Source organism: Seriola aureovittata, chromosome 5, assembly GCF_021018895.1.
Source record: "Seriola aureovittata isolate HTS-2021-v1 ecotype China chromosome 5, ASM2101889v1, whole genome shotgun sequence".
In the NCBI taxonomy this organism is placed as follows: domain Eukaryota; kingdom Metazoa; phylum Chordata; class Actinopteri; order Carangiformes; family Carangidae; genus Seriola; species Seriola aureovittata.
The window spans coordinates 3,881,709-3,899,998 of NC_079368.1; the positions used below are offsets into that span (position 1 = coordinate 3,881,709).

Consider the following 18,290-nt stretch of genomic DNA (forward strand, 5'->3'; position numbering starts at 1 on the left):
TGGAGACAAATTGAAGTCATTCAGCTCACTTTCGCAGGCATCATAAATCTGCCACGAATATTGGCCTAAAACCGCATGTTTTCAGCAACAGATGTTCATCTAGCACAATAAAGTTAACAGTTTTCTCTGTTATCAACTTTCCTTTGTTGCTTTGTGGCTGGAGTTTCTTTTGCTTCTTCATTGCTTTCAACAGTATACAGTATGTTTCTCCAGAATACTTTTCTAACCTTTTACAACTTTTTCATATTCCTTTGCATGATGCTTCTGCAACACTTTTAAGGTTATTTAATTTAAACTGTAAATTCTGTAGATTTCCTATTTTCCTTTTGACAGTTGGCTGCTTAGTTGCTGTTCTATAGTAGCTACTGTTGCTGTCAGGTTCCCCCAAGTGTTCAATATTAACTAAATACGCTAAATAAGTAGGCTACTTAATAAATTCTCACACAATTGAAATTGAGGAAAAATGTGTGAAATATTAAAGAAATGATTAGTTTTCTAAATTTCATAATATAAATTTGTTTTACAGAATGTCCCCTTTCCAGTAACACATTTATGTCACATTTTATTTCATGATGTGTCACATCTAATGACAGAGGTGTTGCCAGTTCTGAACCAGCTATCTAACTGCTGTAAATAAATACAAAAACCAACATCTCTTTAAGTTCCTCTCCAGACATGATTTAAACTATGTACAAAATACTCTGTCATGATTAATATATTGTTTGACATGGTTTTCCCACATAAAAAGTGAAAAAAAAAACCCCCGGAAAACTGGGGCTGGAGGTACAGTACATCTACACTTCCTCATTGAAAATTCTGGGTCAGGCCTTATGCCCCGCCCACCAACGCTGCTCGCGCCAGGTTAACAGGTGAAACAGCAGTGCATGTCAAGATTGTTAACGGAGGAAACATGGAGAAACTCATACACATATTTTAGCCTCAGTTGGAACACGATTTAGAAGTTTGTTATGACCAAAATTGGTGACTAGAAGACGTGTCAGAGCGGTAAGCGTTGTTATTTGTTTACGTTGTTTGTTAGCTTGTAACTGGCTTTGGCTGATGCAGTGCTATGCTAATGCGTACTGTCGCTGTCTGTACCGATGACCGGAGTTTTGTATCAAGATGGTTAGTGTTATAGGAAACATGGGAGAGACTCAGATGAGGAGTCTGTTGTGACTTAAATCGTGGACTAGCAGACCTCTCTGAATCGTTAGCATAGTTGGCATCTTTTAGTTATTTATGTTGTTTGTTAGCTTGTAACTGGCAGTAACTGACGTAGTATTAGTGGTTGTGCTAATGCAAACTCTCGCTCTCTGTACTGACAAGGTTTATGGTTTTTTCACCTGCGCCCCTCCTGCAAGTTCACAGGATTGTATGTTATATAGGGGTTAAATGACGTATGAAACCTGGGCTGCTTTCATTGGTTCACTGTAGTTCCGAGGGGGAAATACTCAGTCATGGTGTTTACTGCTTATTTCACTCTTGACATGTCTTGTATTATATAAATAACACCATGTGGCCATGTTAAAAACTTGGTTTTTATGGGAGGGGGTCTTTTATATTCATTTAGCTTAACAAAACTGCTCATACTACCTACCTAGCTTGCTAACTTTGTGAGCTTGGTTTGTTTACAGATTTTCATGAATACCTCATACACAGGCAATGGGTAGACGCTAGCTACTGTAGGGGGCCGCAGTTAAGAGGGTTTTGGGGCAACAGCAATGCACTGTAGTGTCTTTATAGGAGATTTAAAGAGGTTTATAGTTGCCATTGCCAAATGCACCAATATGAGGGCCCATTGGGGGCCCCTTTTCAACCTTGGGGGCCAAAAGCATTTTCCTGGTTTATCATCTTTATTATATTTATATATTTATCAGTGATTTTTCAATGTCCAATTCATTGTTTTTGGTTATAATGAGATCAATACAGACACTTAAAACTATTTTGTGTTTGTGAGCAGAGTTTTGAAAACTTTATCATTCTCTTCAAGGAAACTTTTATGACATTTATGCAGCTAGCAGTTATTTTTATGATTAGGTCAACTGGTATTTATTTTCTCCATTAATCACTTGATTGTTTGGCTGTAAAGTTTCAGTTGATTATTTTGGGGCAGCTGTGGTTCAGGAGGTAGAGCGGGTCTGTGATCAGTCGGGTCGCTAATTAGAAGGATGGTGGTTTGATCCCTGGCTCTTCCAGGCCACATGTCGAAGTATTCTTGGGCAAGATACTGAGCCCCACATGGTTGTTCTATCAGTGTATGATTGTGATGTATGAATGTGAGTGAATGGGTGAATGTGGCAAGTATTGTAAAGCACTTTTGAGTTGTCAGTAAGACTTGAAATACGCTATGTAGGTGCAAGTCCATTTACCATTTATTTTGTCTTCTCAGTTCTTCAGAATCCAAAGATATACATTTTTACTCTCATAGAAGGCAAAGAAAACTGTAAATATGCACATCTGAGAGACTGGAACTTTTAGTGTAATGACTCTGTTGATTAATCGACTCAGTTAATTGAGTAATCCAACAAATAGTGTTACATGTAATAGAATAAAATTAGAAAAACAAACTCAGAAAAAACAAACAGTAAGTGGTTGTCAATTAACAACTGGGAATTTGGTCTTCTTGCAAGGTTTGCTGTTTGTCAGTCAACTCAGGTTTCAAATGTAATAGTTTCTTTGCACTTGAATGCAATAGTGTCTCACAATGCAGCCAAATGCACTTTGATGGATTATTGTACCTACTGAATCTCAAGCTAGTCTGTTGACTTTTATATTGTTATGAATAAAATAAAACTTGGAGCTGCTTGCAAAGTTGTAAATATATCTTGAAATAGATTTTATTTTAGCACTAATAAGTAAAGTGTACACAGCTAAGAATGCACAACTACAGGTCCTTCGAGATTTGAATTTGATTTCTCTTGGAGTTCATGTTGAGGTTAACATGAGAATGAATGTCAGTGAATTTACCCACAAGAATCACGAATGCGAGTGTGTGTGTGTGTGTGTGTGTGTGTGTGTGTGTGTGTGTGTGTGTGTGTGTGTGTGTGTGTGTGTGTGTGTGTGTGTGTGTGTGTGTGTGTTTCTGAGAGTATATTCACCAGAGCGTCTGTCCTCTCAGTGTCTCCAGCACCTATACTGTGGAGTTCACTCAGCGGTCTCCCAGTGCTGCCGTGTGCAGAGCCTTTTGCTGCATTTTTGTTCAGCCACTCTTTCTCCTTTAGTGTCAAGGATTAGTCTGACATCTCCTGACTCTCTGCCTTTCAAATGAGGAGGACTCCTGCTGAAAAGCTGAGAGGGTGCTCACCATGTAAAGCCGATACTCACACTGCTGACGCTCCTCATCCTTGCCCTCCACCTATCTCAGCTGCTGTAAAAAATCCATGAGAAGTCCCCAGTGATCTTGCGGATGTGAGGGGAAGAATGTACGGTTTTAAAGGACTTTGGCTGTGGAGCAGCTGTGTGAAATAGTTATGTCCAACTCAGTCAGGAGGCCGGGCATGGAAAAGCGTATAGTGCTGTCAGCCTGATCTTTCAGTAGCCCCTTTTCTTCCTGTGTCCATTTGAGCAGGATTTGCAAAGGGCTGATACTGAAGCCAGTTGTCAGCCAAGTGGCAAAGATGGGTTGTTTTGAGACACACCATTGCCAGGTAACACATCAGGGGACTTATTTGACATCATTTACCTCTTTAAAAAAAGAAGCGTTACAGAATCGCAATCACAGTTGAGCTCTTTCCAAGTCCCCTGTGTAGTCTAGTGTAGTAGTATAGCTAAATCAAATATATATAGCATTAGCTGTTTTTCAAAAAGCAAACATTGATATGACTGATTTTTTCCCTGGTTTTGTCCTATGTTATGACAGACTTTACAGTCAGAAAATCTGTCCATCCATCTTTCAAAAATGCTGGTCCAGAGCAAGATTTACGCAATATAGTGTCATCCCCAAAAGATTTCTAATATCTGGTCAATAATTTCCCTTGAATTAACATTTTAGTAAGTGACCTCTATCTCAGCAAGACTAAGTCTACAGCCATGCTTTGAGCTAAATGCTAACAGTATGACAATGTTAATATACTGATGTTTAACAGGTATTGCTTACCATGGTTACCATCTTAGCTTAGGGTGTTAGCATGCTAAAATATGTTAATAAGCCCTAAATATGATGCTCAGGGTTATGGGAATGCCATTAGTTTTTGCAGGTATTTGGAAATAACTGACATTATTGGAAATTTGAGAAATGAAAGTTTGACCCGTTAATGGCGCTACATGAAAAGTCAGTTACAGCTGATCATGTGTGGAACCTGTACTAAATAAATAGCAATGAATATGTATACATGATATTTCAGTCTAGAATAAAGACAGACAAAGACAAGAACAAGTGACTGAGTCAGAGTCCTGCATGTACTGAGCAAAATGCTCACTCAGTGAGTGAATGGTTGTTGATCTTATGCAAAGAGACACAAAGATAAGCATAATTGAAAAGATGAATTGTTACTATGAATTAGATTTTTTTTTTTCTGTTTTTGTGTTTGACATTGGCCTTGGTGGAGGTCTGTGCTCTCTGATTGGCCTTCTAGTTTAGTAGGCATTCACAATAATGAAAAATAATGTTGGCTAATCAGGTTTGATAAAATTAGTCTAGATGTTTTGCCTTTATGCTTTTATTTTCATCTATTTCTTGTTTTAGATTTTACATTTTTTTGCAGGTTACCCATTGAGTACCCATGGTTACCTGACTCATGCTTAAAACAGATCGCCTAATATCCATTAAAAAAATTTCATAAAAGATGAATCCTAACGAGTTCGATTTCCTCTTGGTCTTTCCATTTTGAACACTTTGTTTCATCTTATACCACCCTCATGGCAAACTCTCATCATTGTAAAAATACAACACTAGTTGACTAACTGGAAGTAGGGCTTTCATCGGGGTGACTTTGATCAATAATGATGAATCACCCTGATGAAGGCCCTGTACTGAAACATGGTGGTGAAATACAGAAGATACTTCCAGTTTGTCAACTAGTGTTGCAGAGTTGTTTTTTCATATTTGGTTCATTGGTACTTGAGAAAAGTGACAGTGTCTTGTCTCCACGTCTGAGAGAACTGTCACAGTTACTCCAACACATTTTAGATCTGTATGATTTTACTGCCAAAACCCAGATGACTTTGTGGTAGGAGCATCTTGGAACGGCGTCTAATGAGACTGCAACAAGAGATTATGGGTGGGGAAGGAGGGAGGAGGACTCACACCAGGTACATATCTCTCCAGTATAGTACCTTGTCTGAGATCAGCTGTGTAGGTTGCATACTTTTAGATGACAGCTGTATGGAGCAAAACTAAAATTCTCATAGTAAACTGTGATTTGGAGATTGTGCAAGTTATGTCTGCACTAGGCTTTAAACGGCAGGCTTGCATGGAGACTGGCTGAGCATATTCATGCTACCAAGATCCCCATCACTTAAAAAAAAAACAACTTCACATATTTGTCAGTGTTTTTGTTGGTGGTCTACACCCTTGTATTGTGGAGTGTAACAACCATTCATCCTCCAGGGCCGACCAGCAGAGCTTGCTTCCTGAGGAATAGGTTAGCTGTCAATATTCCAAAAATCCAAAAGTTGGTCTTTTAAAGCTCCGTGACTGTGCACTCCATCATTAAAATCTGAACTGTGTCAGTCCTTCCTTGCGTATCCAAACAGGCCATGTAGTGCTTATTGCCCTGGCGTGTCTCTAAGAGACTGTTGATTTGAATCTGTTTTCTGTTCAACATGGTCCCCTGGCTCTCAGGCTTTGTCAGCCAGCCTGAGCTGACAGTACCGCCACCATGTTGTCTTTGTCCCTGTATGCAGATTGATACCCAGGGCATTTATCAGCTGCAGGTCCACTGCACTGAGCCTCATGTTAAGTCAGGTGGAAACCTGTGACTGGCAGCAGATAGGGTGAGGGGAACATTTTAGAGGCAGTGTTAAAATTAACCAGCGTAATGAGGAAATAAGTGACTTATTGGTGCAGTCATTTCCTTCATTAAGGCTGATATTTATGAGCATCCGTCACGAGTAGAGCAGCCAGTGCTACAGTTCCTGGTTTATGGAGCATGGATTGTCACCTTGTTCCAATTATCTGCTACCTTTGAATGTGCTGAATGTTTAAACATTAAGAGAAAAGGACATGGTGCATCATTAGTTGTTGTGCAGTGTGAAAAAAAAAAAAATCGTGCATCGAGAGCTTGTATGGGCTCGGCGGTGTCAGACTATTTTTATTCATCATAGCAGCAATTAGCTGATTAGAGAAAGGATGCTCAGTGGCGAGGAAGGTGCTGGATGGAGGAGGATTACATGCCCTAACCATTGACTGTGTTAGTGCTTTAAATGATGTTGAAGCAGTGTTTCTCTGTGGTTGAATAATTTCAGGTTTATTAGCAGGCGTCCATGCACATTTCTGGCAATAAAAGCTGCTTCAATGAATTGTAGTAGTCAGCACTGGCATTCATGCTTCTATTTCTGACATTCATTATCGGTAATTAACAGGCTAAAGGAAAAAAAAATTATATATTTTTCTGATAAAATACAATAGAATAGAATGGTTAGTGGTGGTACCTGCTTTTCAAACACACTGTAATCCTGTGAGGTCTGAAGGGGGCACACAAATAATAATAGTAGTAGAAATTAACATATGAATCTAAGCTGAAAATGAGGATGTGATTGCAGAGGTTTAGAATGGTCTCAAGGCTTAATTCAAACTCATTAAAAAATAGTTGATTAGGTTATAGAATGAGATGCATATATAATATAAACACCATATACAGTGGGAAAAGTGCCACAAACTCTCCAAGTCCCAGCAGCTCTACTGGAGTAACAGTTAATGAATTACTAGAGAAAATAATTGTCGGATTAATTGATAATGAAAATAATCATTGGTTGCAGCCCTAATGTTAAGGGCTGTCTAACCCTTCCAGCCACAATGCTTTAATATATAATTAAGTAAATCATTAAAGGAAAGCTGCTTTTATTTTCTTAATGCAGTGTGATTCAGCTGCAACAGACCTCACTAACTTTATTGTAAATGTGGTTAATGTTGGTGATTCCATAATACAGAGAAGAATAATTAAATAAAGCTCAATAAAAGATAAAATAAACATCAGAGCTTTGGAGTTTCAGCACCCCACTCCCTGTGAGCATGTAGTCAAGTACCACCCTGCATGGAAGAATATGCAGTTATTATGTTTCTGCATGTGTAATCAGGTCCCCTCTTTATTCAGTCTTATTCAGTCAAATGAAGAGAGCTGAAGGAAAACCTGAGGAGTTAATACCCCTGCTGTGTTCTTAACTTGACCACCATGCATGTTTGATTTATTCAAGCTGGTAATCCACTGAAGAGTATGTAATTCTTCAGTGTAAGTCATTACATACAGTCAAATGATAATATAGAAAAATAGGGACTCTCGTGTGAGTGTTCTTTTCTTGGCTGCTGCTGTAATCCTCCTCCCTCCAGTTCACAGGGTTGTTTAAAAGCAGATTTAATACTATATTGTTTTGTTGAATTTGCATTACAGTTAACATTAGTCATTATTTATCCACACTACTTGTAGGGACTCTAACTTTATATAGCAGATATTGAAATTCAGCTTTCAGTGGCATCATTAAAGAAACAGTCAGATCTTAATATCTGCAGTAAAAAGATGAATGTAAGCAGCTCCGGTAAGAGCTGTGTGGTTTTCTTATTAATGTGCGCTCAGCAACAGAGGCGCTGCTCTTTTGGAAGAAAATGCCTCCAAAGTTTGTCAGAGACAGGGCACAATGTGCTGATGAGCACCGGCGGTGTTCGTTTGAAAATAGCTCTCCACATGTCGACAAGGCACAGGTCGCACCAGGTTAGACAAAGCACTTACATCCTTTGAAAATCCAACAGCTTGCCTAAAGATGAGAATGATAATTACCTGCAAGGTGTCACAATAAATTGTTACTTGTAAAAAGAACCAAAACAAAATAAAAACAAAAAAACCCCAAAAATAAAAGAAGGAAAGAAAAGATATTGGATGCAGAGGATGTATAATTTTTACATCAAAGAGCTAAGATGCAGAAAACCTCAGTGTGTGTGGAAAACAGCTTGTGTTAGCTCGCGTAATGGCTTGCCGCCACATGTGGTGATACATATCGATAAAAAAGAAAACCCTGGCTCGAACTGCAGCGCTGCCTGTGATGTTCAGACATTCAAACATTCATCACTGCATTGATTTTGTCGCAACACATTCTTTCCTCTTTGTTTTGTTTTGAAAATGTCATGTATGACATGAATACATAATTGGATGTAAATGTATTAAATACAAAGTGGGTGTATGCAGGGTCGAGAAGAAATTAAAAATCTGACGGGAGTCAATTTTGCATCAGATGTGTGCACTGGGCCGAGCTCCTCTGCACAGATAGAAGTAATGAATTGATTTCATGTACTGTCCCCGAACCATCCAGTTTGGTCCCTCTTATCCAGCAGCATATAGCAGCAGGAAATAATCTAATCTGCATCCGCTTTAGAGTCATTTTCGACCTGTCAGTCAGTGGTTATGGAAAAATTGCTGCCGTTTCATGTTTCTCATTACAAAGGGATACCTGTGTGTTTAGTGTTTTTCCTATTTGCCCATCTTGTCACACACAATCCCACGTCATGTTCCTGCTTTTACAGCACAAAACCAATCTTTCTTCATGCCATAAACGTTTATACTTTATCACAACATGAACTAATGCCACCTAACAGAGGATTTTGCAAGAATATTTTAACCCATATAGAACAGAAACAGCTTAAATATTGCAATGCAAAACATCAAATAACAAAACACAATCAAAAAAACAACATAAAAAACATTAGGATCAAACAATCAAGATACAATACTGTCAACACATAGAGAAAATTACTACGCAAACAGTCGTGTTACAGACACATGTATGCACCATAACAAAGATTCTTGTGTCAGTGTCTATAAATAGGGAATGAAGATGATTTGAGACTGCACATCTTATTAATCTGAGGACATAATGGTACATGTCTTTGATTCTTCATGACAGTGTAACATTAGCACAGGTGTTGTCAGGTAGCGTACATCCATGCCTGTCGTGGCCTGTCATGATAACTACTTTGGTTGGATAATATATTATCCCAGAAATAATTGCAATTAACGATATTATCATATTTTTTTCATTTCATGCGACTGATATACTAATAATATAATAGCACAATAATGCAAGCCCACCATTTCAAAGAGCAATACACTTTAAATTCATATTCAGACATTTGAGTTGGAAAGCGCAAAAAAACCCATTAAAGTATCCTCTATAAATAGTAAGAATAATAAAACAATGTCAATATAACGGCTAATTCTCATTAATGGGCTCTTACTAGTGCCGTTTTCATTAACCTGCTTAATGCACAATTTGAAATTATAGACTAAAACATTTGCAATGGAAACATATGAAATTTTTCCAAAATTATTAAAATATAAATAAATAAAATTAAAATATTCAAAAAAATATGTCACAAAAAAATGTATATGCTTGCATGAGGTGACTACTTGACAAAGCAATGTTTCACAATAGTGAAATGGAAACACTTTCATATTTAAGTCACATGACATGACTCGAGGAGTCACATGTCATCCGATAACATGGCAATTTATTATTTCCCAAAATCCCTGATACATGGCCGCTGTCGTTACGCTCACCACACGCCCTTGTCGCCTTCGATTAAATACTACAGCAGTTATTGTGGTGGATGCAATTGTCCCGACCGACTGGACACTGGAAATCTAATCTAATAGGCTGCTGATAACTGGTGAAATTTAGCAGTATCACAGATAAGACTGACCCTTATTTTCCTTTCACATGTCACGTTGATCATTTTTGATGTAAATTGTAAAACATAACCTGTAAACTGGCGAAGGTATGTGAACTAACACTGTAAAACAGCAAGTTCAAATAATAATTTACATATGAGTTGATTTAATGTTATTATATTATATAACAAAGTTACTCGCAGACCACCAGAGGTCGCTTCTGGACCACATGTGGTCTGCGGATTTGAGAAAAGCTGCTCTAAGATGTAGTGGAGTAGAAGTTTATTTATTTTCCCGCCCCTATCCAGTGGTGGAAAGTAACTAAGTACATTTACTGATCATACTCGGATACTGTATTTGTATTTGGTTACATTGCTACTCTTCACCCATATTTTCATGTCATTTATCAGCTTCCACAGCAAAAAACAAACCTTTCTGTGTGAAATAACTAAAATATCATACAACTTACCCTGAAGGATTTAATCAGAACATTTGCAGCATCCATGTTTTTTCCTTCCTTTTTTAAATGATTCCACCAACTATTGAGCACAAAGAAAGCAGGGTATAATAGTGCTATCGATAGCCGAAGGAAGTGCATGTGGTAGCAATGTGAAAAAAGACATCTACCTGTCCTGCAGTGGGTAATGTCAGCATATTATTCCCATTTCAGTCACCTTCCCTGTTTGTTTTATGTGTGGCCTCTCTCTACACCTGCATCCATTCATTTGCCCATTTAACAAGGACAACATTGATTGAGAGAGGTGGTGAGGCGGCCGATTCGATTTCAGGGGACAAAATTGGATTTGATGGTGGGGTATAATAGCTTTCATGGGCTTTTACGGCACTGAATAGCTTAGCTGGAGCTGCCTTGATGGGAGTGAGGTGTAATTCTGAGAAGGATCCCGGGGATGGCAGGATCACAAAGATCTGTTCCTTATTGTCCCAGCCAACAGAGCGCTCTGTGCTTTGCCCAGAGGAGGCGAGCACAGGACACCAGGTGAGGCCGAGACCTACCTTCAGACTGTGGAAAAAAAAAAAAAAAAATCCCTAACACAAAGTCATGCTCTCACAGTCTCTCCGATTATTGTTTCCAAAACTGTGCTTAGATCGATCAGCTGCCACCACGACCGGGCCGGACTCTGACCAAACTGAAAGGAAAGGGGTTAACCTGCCGCGAGTTGTCGTCAAAGATGGTGGCACATTGGCGGCAGCACAAAGGCTGTTTTTGTTTTTTTTGTGGGGACCAGAATCCAGGCCTTGTGGCTGAGATAAGATGTATTCAGACTCCACAGACACAATTTGGATAATCAGTCCCCTCCTAATGCCTCTCCACTTGGTCTGCTCTGATTTCATTCATCTGCAAATTGCTCTGAGGAGAACAGTTTTGCTTGAATGGAGGACGAGTTGTACTTTGTGAATATGTTGCCTTTCAACAATATGTTAGCTTTTGATGAATGGGGAATTCAAAAAACTGTCCGCCGAGCAATCATTTTAAATTTGCAAACAGTTGCTGTTACACTGTTGTTAGTAAAACAAAATGAATCTGAAAGTGTTTTTCACTCAGTTGTGTAACCAACTGAAAAGGACTTTGCTTCCCTTTGTATCTGTCTGACTACCGATTGTTCACTTCAGTATTGTTCTAAGACAGACAGTATTGGGAAGATGAAGTAACTGAGGTCTCGGTTTGCAGGTGCCACCGGTGATGCTCAGCCTGATGCCCTACCCTCAGTGCAGGGCACCCTACCGCACTTCATCCAGGAGCCGGAGGATGCCTACATCGTCAAGAGTAACCCCATCAAGCTGCGCTGCCGAGCCGCGCCGGCCTTACAGATCTTCTTCAAATGCAACGGGGAGTGGGTGCACCAGAACGAGCACTTCTCCCAGGAGTATAAGGACCTCAACACTGGTAAGACGAAGTTTTGTGACCTGTTATATTCCACAGCAGTTGGTTAAGATTAGGGAAAGATTGTGGCCTTGTCAAACAGTCAGTGACTTCAGTGTTTATTTACACTTCGCCAAAACCATGATCTTTCCTTAACCTGGACGTCTACCACAACAGCCTGCTGACAATTCTCCTGTTGATACTAAATGCAGCGCTTCATTGATTCAGTTCAAAAATACTGTATGTTGCCTCTGAATTAGGGTTGTGCCTAGGGATGATTATATCAGTGATCGACGATCATCAGAAGCTCATTGCTCATGCCTTTGCAAATGTCAAGATGATATTGGAATTGTTTTCCCATTAACTTATTATTTGTAGTAGTAAATTAAAATTTAATTTTAATTTGCTCCGCCAAAGTTTCACGTACATAACGGCATATAACCATGCTTGCAACACACGTGCACACACACACACACACACACACACACACACACACACACACACACACACACACTCAGTGCAGCCGATTGTAATGAAGCACTGCTTGTTGTGTGTAGGTGCTGTGCTGTGGTTTAAGAGAGGAGGAGATCGACAGACGGAACATGTCATTTAGTTTTGTTTCTTATCCTGCTGCTTTTTAATGTTTGTAAAAAGAAATTTTGGAGTCAATGACAGTTTTGTTTTATTTTATCTTACTGTCATCACTCAGGTTATAGAGAGAGAGAGAGAGAGAGAGAGAGGCGAGCAAAGCGGGACACCCTCGCTTTTTTTGGTCCACTCCTCTTTCTCTCTCACTCATAGGGCAACGTAACCTGTAGGAGACAGGGTTAATATGACAGTTGTGGGGTTGTTTTGTTGTCTTGCTAGAGTAGTGTTAAAAACCGTTTTTCTCCAATGTTTCACTGTAATCGTCACTTATTCAGTCGTGAATTAAAATGATAAAGAAACGCGGCTGGAATAACCTTTTGCGTTACATGTGACATAAGCATGTCGTTTGGAAAATGGAATCTACTGAGGACAGTTCTTTTCGTAGAATGCGATACATTCATTTCTTCGTCAAGAAAACAAATTTGGAATCTTCATATAAACAAACTGTTTATATTCAGTGTGACTCACAAAAACACGCTGTTTATCCTTGATGTTTAACAAACCCGCTGAATGCATTTCCTTCGTAATGTGTCCTTCAGTGCGCTACTGATGTGTAAAAACTGCCTTTTAAGTTGCCTTAAAAACAAAACAAACATTTCTTTATTCCCGATTTATTGCTGCAAACTCTCTTAAAGCCACTGAAGATTTTTTAGATTAAATAATCTTTACTAAATGCACAACAGTCAAAGTTAACATTCTGAAAACAAAACAGTTAGAGTGTAGATTGGTCCATGGGAAGCTGAAGCTGAAGTTTCTGGTTAATTTGGAATCCGTCTCTCTGGGTGATCACACACAGTCTCTGGATGTTTTCACAGCAAACTGTCAGTGGAAGAATCCAGGAGACTTCAAAACACTCCCTGAGTCATAATGAGGCAAATATTCACTTTATGAATAGTGTTGGAATAGATTCATTCTTGATTGACACCAATGATTCTGACTTTTGCCTTTCTGCATCCTGCTCATCCACTAAAGCAACCAACTGTGATCAGTGTTCCAGGTTTATGATGCATAAAGTATAGCCATGTGCATGTATCAGATAGTATGATAGATATATACAATATATCACTACACATGCAGCAGCCAGTCTTTTTCTGTTTGGAATCTGTCCTCTTTTGAAAACTGAAAATAGAAAAACCTTGGGGTTTTGGCACTTAGCCCTATTTATGATATTTACACAGGCTTCAGAACTTGTGAAGGACCTTTTTTTTATTAAACTTGTCACTTTCTTAATAACTGATGAATTTAAATAGTGGTTAGTTGCAGATCGGTCTTCAGTGTATCTCATTTCAGAGGAAACATTTTTCTATTCCTTCTGTAGTGAGAAACAGTTTTCTCTTTTAACATAGAGTTTCACTGACAAGGTGAGAACTGCCATTTCTCTGTTATGATCATATACTTTGAAATAGTGTTACTCCGTCACCCTGACTGCAGTTGAGAAGTTAACAGTAAAGCTGCATGTTTATTGCACATTTGATTATTCAGTCATTTTTTTTAAGGGTAGCTGCTTTTTTAGTTTCTTTACCAGTGAATAGATGTTATAGGTCAACATGACTTAAAAGGCTTACTCTGGCAGAATTTCATTAGTGTGAGTGGAGAGTTTCATTAAATTCAGGGGAGGCAACACTGAAAACCTTTTAATACATTTGAACAGAAATGACTGAAGCTGGTGTTTCTCTTAGCAGCGCAGTCTTGATTTACTTTTGGACAATGAACTACCAGTTAGGAACCATGGATTTAAAAAAAAAAAAAAGCACTAAAAACACATTTTCCATTTACGATGAAGACCAGGCTTCTTAACGGTCCCACATTTTACCCTTTTCTGGTGTTTTATTTGAAGTGTTGATCCATAAGTGAAATATTTGTGGTTTTAAGAACCAAAAACCATCTCAGTTTAGTTTTACATCTCCTCTCTCAGGCTTCTCTCTGGAGCTCTAGCAACAGCAGGTTGGTGAGCCAATCAGAAGAGAGGCTCTGAGCCAAATCCAGCAAGGTTAGATGGTGGATCCAGATGGGCCGTGCAAGGGGCATAAGTGAGGGCAGTGACTGTATAGCTGTGACATCAAGAAGTTCCAGAAGTCCTGACGACTCGTTTTAAGGCTCAGTTTCTGAATACAGGCTGTGTGCATTTCTCTATGGACTGAGCGCTTTGATATTTTCACAGTATTAATATAGAACCTAGACCTGCTTTATAATCAAAGAACACATGGACATCTACCTTTATACTGTAAGGATCTTTAACGTTAGGGTTCGGAAAGTTTGGGGTATTTCACGAGACATTTCTGTCTTTGCTGTTTTGAGTGTTGGTCTCTTCACTGTTGAAGAGGGAAAGGCTCTATGGGATAAAGATGACTTCACACATTTTTTATGCACTAATCAGAGTTCAGCATTTTTTATTATAAGTATGACAACCCTGTCTCCCTGTAAATTATGTTTCTATACAACTTACCTGCAACATTTTGTACGAAACATAATTGACTGGATTGTCTTTTCTGTTCACATAATTAGGATACATAATTAATTAACATGTTTGGCAAGTAGCAGAAATGTTGATACTTGAGAGTAAAATGTTCACACACAACGCATTTGTTTTCTGCAGTTCAATATCCATTTTGTAGTGACAATATAATTATTTATGGTTATGTTTAGACTTTCACAGCACTTGGTTAAGGTTAGGGAAAGATTGTGGTTTGATACTGAAAACATTCACAGTGACTTTGCACACAATGTGTTTATTTACACTTCAACAGAACCACGATCTTTCCCTAACCTGAACATCCACCACAACTGCCTGCTGGCAATTCTCTTTCTGATGATAAATGTAGCGCTTCATTCATTCAAAATATGCTGCCTCTGAACATGATCCAGCCATAGAACACATTTCCTACTTAACATATTTGATGTTGTAAATTGCTGTAGGAGACAGGGTTGAATGTGAAAGTTGTGGGGTTACTCTGTTAGATTTTGAGTGTTAAAAATCTCTTTTTCCCCCCTAAGTTTAAGCTATAATCATGACTTTGGGAATTAGTTTTATATTGAAATATGTGAGTTTGACACAGACCACCTGTTGTAAACCGTGACAGTTTTCTATCAGGGCCAAAGTGGCGGGTGGCCTGAATTTGTAGGGAACATGTTTAGGTGGATGTGTGAGTTAAACACAGGAGATCGATATCTGTTTTCGGTTTCCATCAACTGTCAGCACTGATTTCTTTCAAACGTTACCGTGGTCAAACAAAAGCACATTTCTGGCAGAGTGTTTTAACTTTGAAGTGCCATCTTAGAGGTGGAGAGAAACCCAGCAGTATAACATTCATTTGTTTTTCTCTAGCTCTGGAGGAAGCCTAACAGTGTTTGAAAGAATTACTAAGATCATGTCATCGGGGTTGTCTAGCACTTGAAACTACAGATTCATAACAGAAAGACAAAGTTGCAAACTAGGGATATGCCTTTTGAAAAATGTAAGTTTCAACCAGACAGGGCGTTCTTAATGAGACGCTAGCCTCATTGCATTATGGGAAATGTAGGATCCGGGTTTTTTGGTGCTTAACACATAGTAGACAACAAAATTCAGGATATCGCATACTCTGGTTCTTAATTTTGAACCATTCTTTCTTTAATGTGTCTTTTGTGAGTCCCCCAACATTATGGAAGTGCAGTTCTAAATCAGTGGAGCACCGATGCAAAATGTCTTTTTCTTTATTAATAGAGACCAATGGTAACAAACCAGCATGGCTTGAGCATATCTTCTCCTCTCTTTATCTGTCTTCCTCTCTGTATCTGTCTCACCAGAGCACCTGCTTCATTGGCTTGTTTTGCCTCTTGTGCTGTAAAAATGAAAGGCTTTTTAGAAGTCTCAATACATCTCTTCCTGGTCTATATTCTGTTGCAGTGATATTAATGATAGTTTGCCTAAATTGCACTTTCTTCTTTTTATTTATTGGGTTTACACTCCAGTTACACTGTTTTTTTTTTTTTTTGTTGTCATGTTCAGAAATGAAACGTAGGAGGCATTAAGTAATTCTATGTTTGGACCATGACATGGCTAATTACCGAGGAGATATGCGGACCCTCAGGCTAGGCCAGCTGGAAACCTGAAAATAATGTGTGAATACTGTTTCAACAAAGTCTACGGGTAATACATGTTGGGCTGATGCTGATGTGTGTTTCAGGTCTAGGTTATGATTTGAAGTGTGAGGGAAGCAGTGGTGTGCCATACCAATTAAGTCCCATTAGTTTTTGTCAGGTGGAAACATGTTGATTAGAGGACCTGACTGAGGCCTCCTGAAGGGATTTCTGGCAAACAACAAAGCCAATGTGACACCTCGGCTGGAATACTCTGTGATTAGAGCCTATGAGAAAGCCGTCTTTCTTGTATTCATGAAGGTCCCTCCACAGGAAAGAGGCTTTAATTGCTTCTGGAAGTTCATTATAGTGTGATTGCTGTGCTGTGAAATTGTTGTGAGCTTGATAATGGCAAAATGAAATTTGGAACTTCAATTGTTTGCTGTTTTGTGTGCAGAGGAAAAGTACAAAGGAAAGTTCACTTGGTGGTATTCGCCAGCTCACTTCACATGCCACTTCGACATCCAGCATCCAGCAGGAGGGAAGCTGATCAGTGGATTTGACAGATAAGAGTGAGAAACTCAAAAGCCAGAAAGCCTGCTCTGCCTTGAGGCTACAACATGTGGCTACTGTGTTAACAAACTTCCAAAGTAAAATTTGAAATTTCCTGGTCCAGACTTGAAGCACAATGATGGAACTTTACAAATGACAAATAACAAATTTTACTTTTTCGGATGAAAAGAAAATGAAATCACAGGCAGTAAAACAAACTGTTGCTCTGTTCATTATATTCAGGAAGTTTGCTGCTACACCTTATTTGGTCTGGTGTGACCACTAGTTAACGGTGGCAATAGCAAAACAGTAAAAGCACATGCACTAAATAATCTGAATATATCCAATAATAACAAGTCCACTAAGACATTATCAACCTCAAACCTGATCTTTCACTCAAGATGCTATAGTGCTTCCCTTTTGGCTACCGTTTGTGCTAACACTGTAATTAAACTGTGATTTTAGTCATTTTTTGGAACATAAGGGGAAAAGCACACCAGCCTGTAAAAGTGCTCTAATGCTCTGTCACTGTAGACAATTTAACATGTCTTGGCAAGAAAAGCACATGTCTAACAATATTACTAATGACTACATTCAATTTAGGTTTATCAGCCCAGAGGCCTTCATACTGTGCATGCTGACCTCCCTGTCATGGCTTACCTTAACACTGGATGAGACTGAGCCGTTGTTAATGTTATTAGTCACACCTCTACCTTTCCTGCTATGATGACTAAATGTGTGCTGTGAAAAAAGGCCTATTGTTGGATGAAGGAGCTTTAATATCATTATTATTGGATTATCATCGTGCATGTAAATAAAGCCAATACAGAATTGTACAAAACACTAAACCATGGCAGAGAGACAACACTGAGTGCTCCAGAATGATCACTGTAGAGCCTTTATTGAAAATAAAGATATGCTTGAAAGGCCTAGTTGTAAGTTTTCTATGGAAAGTGGAAAATGTCCTTGGTATCAAAAAGTGATGAGCCAGTCCATCCAGACCGAGGCTAGCTGGTTAGCATGTTAACTTCAATAGAGGAGAGGAAGTGATAGAAATGGAAGCAAAGCAAGAGTCAACATTAGAGTTGCTTTCCCCTGCTGGACACAGCTTTTAGGGAGTGATGGAATGAAGTTTTAAGCTAAACTTGAAATGTTTCTTCTAGATCGGTAAGTAAACAGGTGCTAATGGTAACGCTGGCTATGCAGTATTAGTAAAACTTACTAATGGCTCCTTTTAAACACAGCATAAATGTTTAGATAAAGTGATATTTACCATGACAATACCTCAGTCTTTCATTACCATCATTATCTTCTTTCCTATTGAACAGCTGTTT

At 38.8% G+C, this 18,290-nt stretch overlaps 1 protein-coding gene across 3 annotated transcripts in view; it reads left to right on the forward strand.

Annotated features, from left to right (window-relative positions):
* Positions 1-18,290, forward strand: part of unc5db (unc-5 netrin receptor Db) — a 215,426-nt gene that overhangs the window by 84,426 nt on the left and 112,710 nt on the right. For all 3 annotated transcript variants that reach the window (XM_056376423.1, XM_056376421.1, XM_056376422.1), the window contains exon 2: positions 11,506-11,721. In XM_056376423.1, coding sequence (XP_056232398.1) covers positions 11,506-11,721 — 216 coding nt within the window. The remainder of the gene's footprint in view (positions 1-11,505; positions 11,722-18,290) is intronic.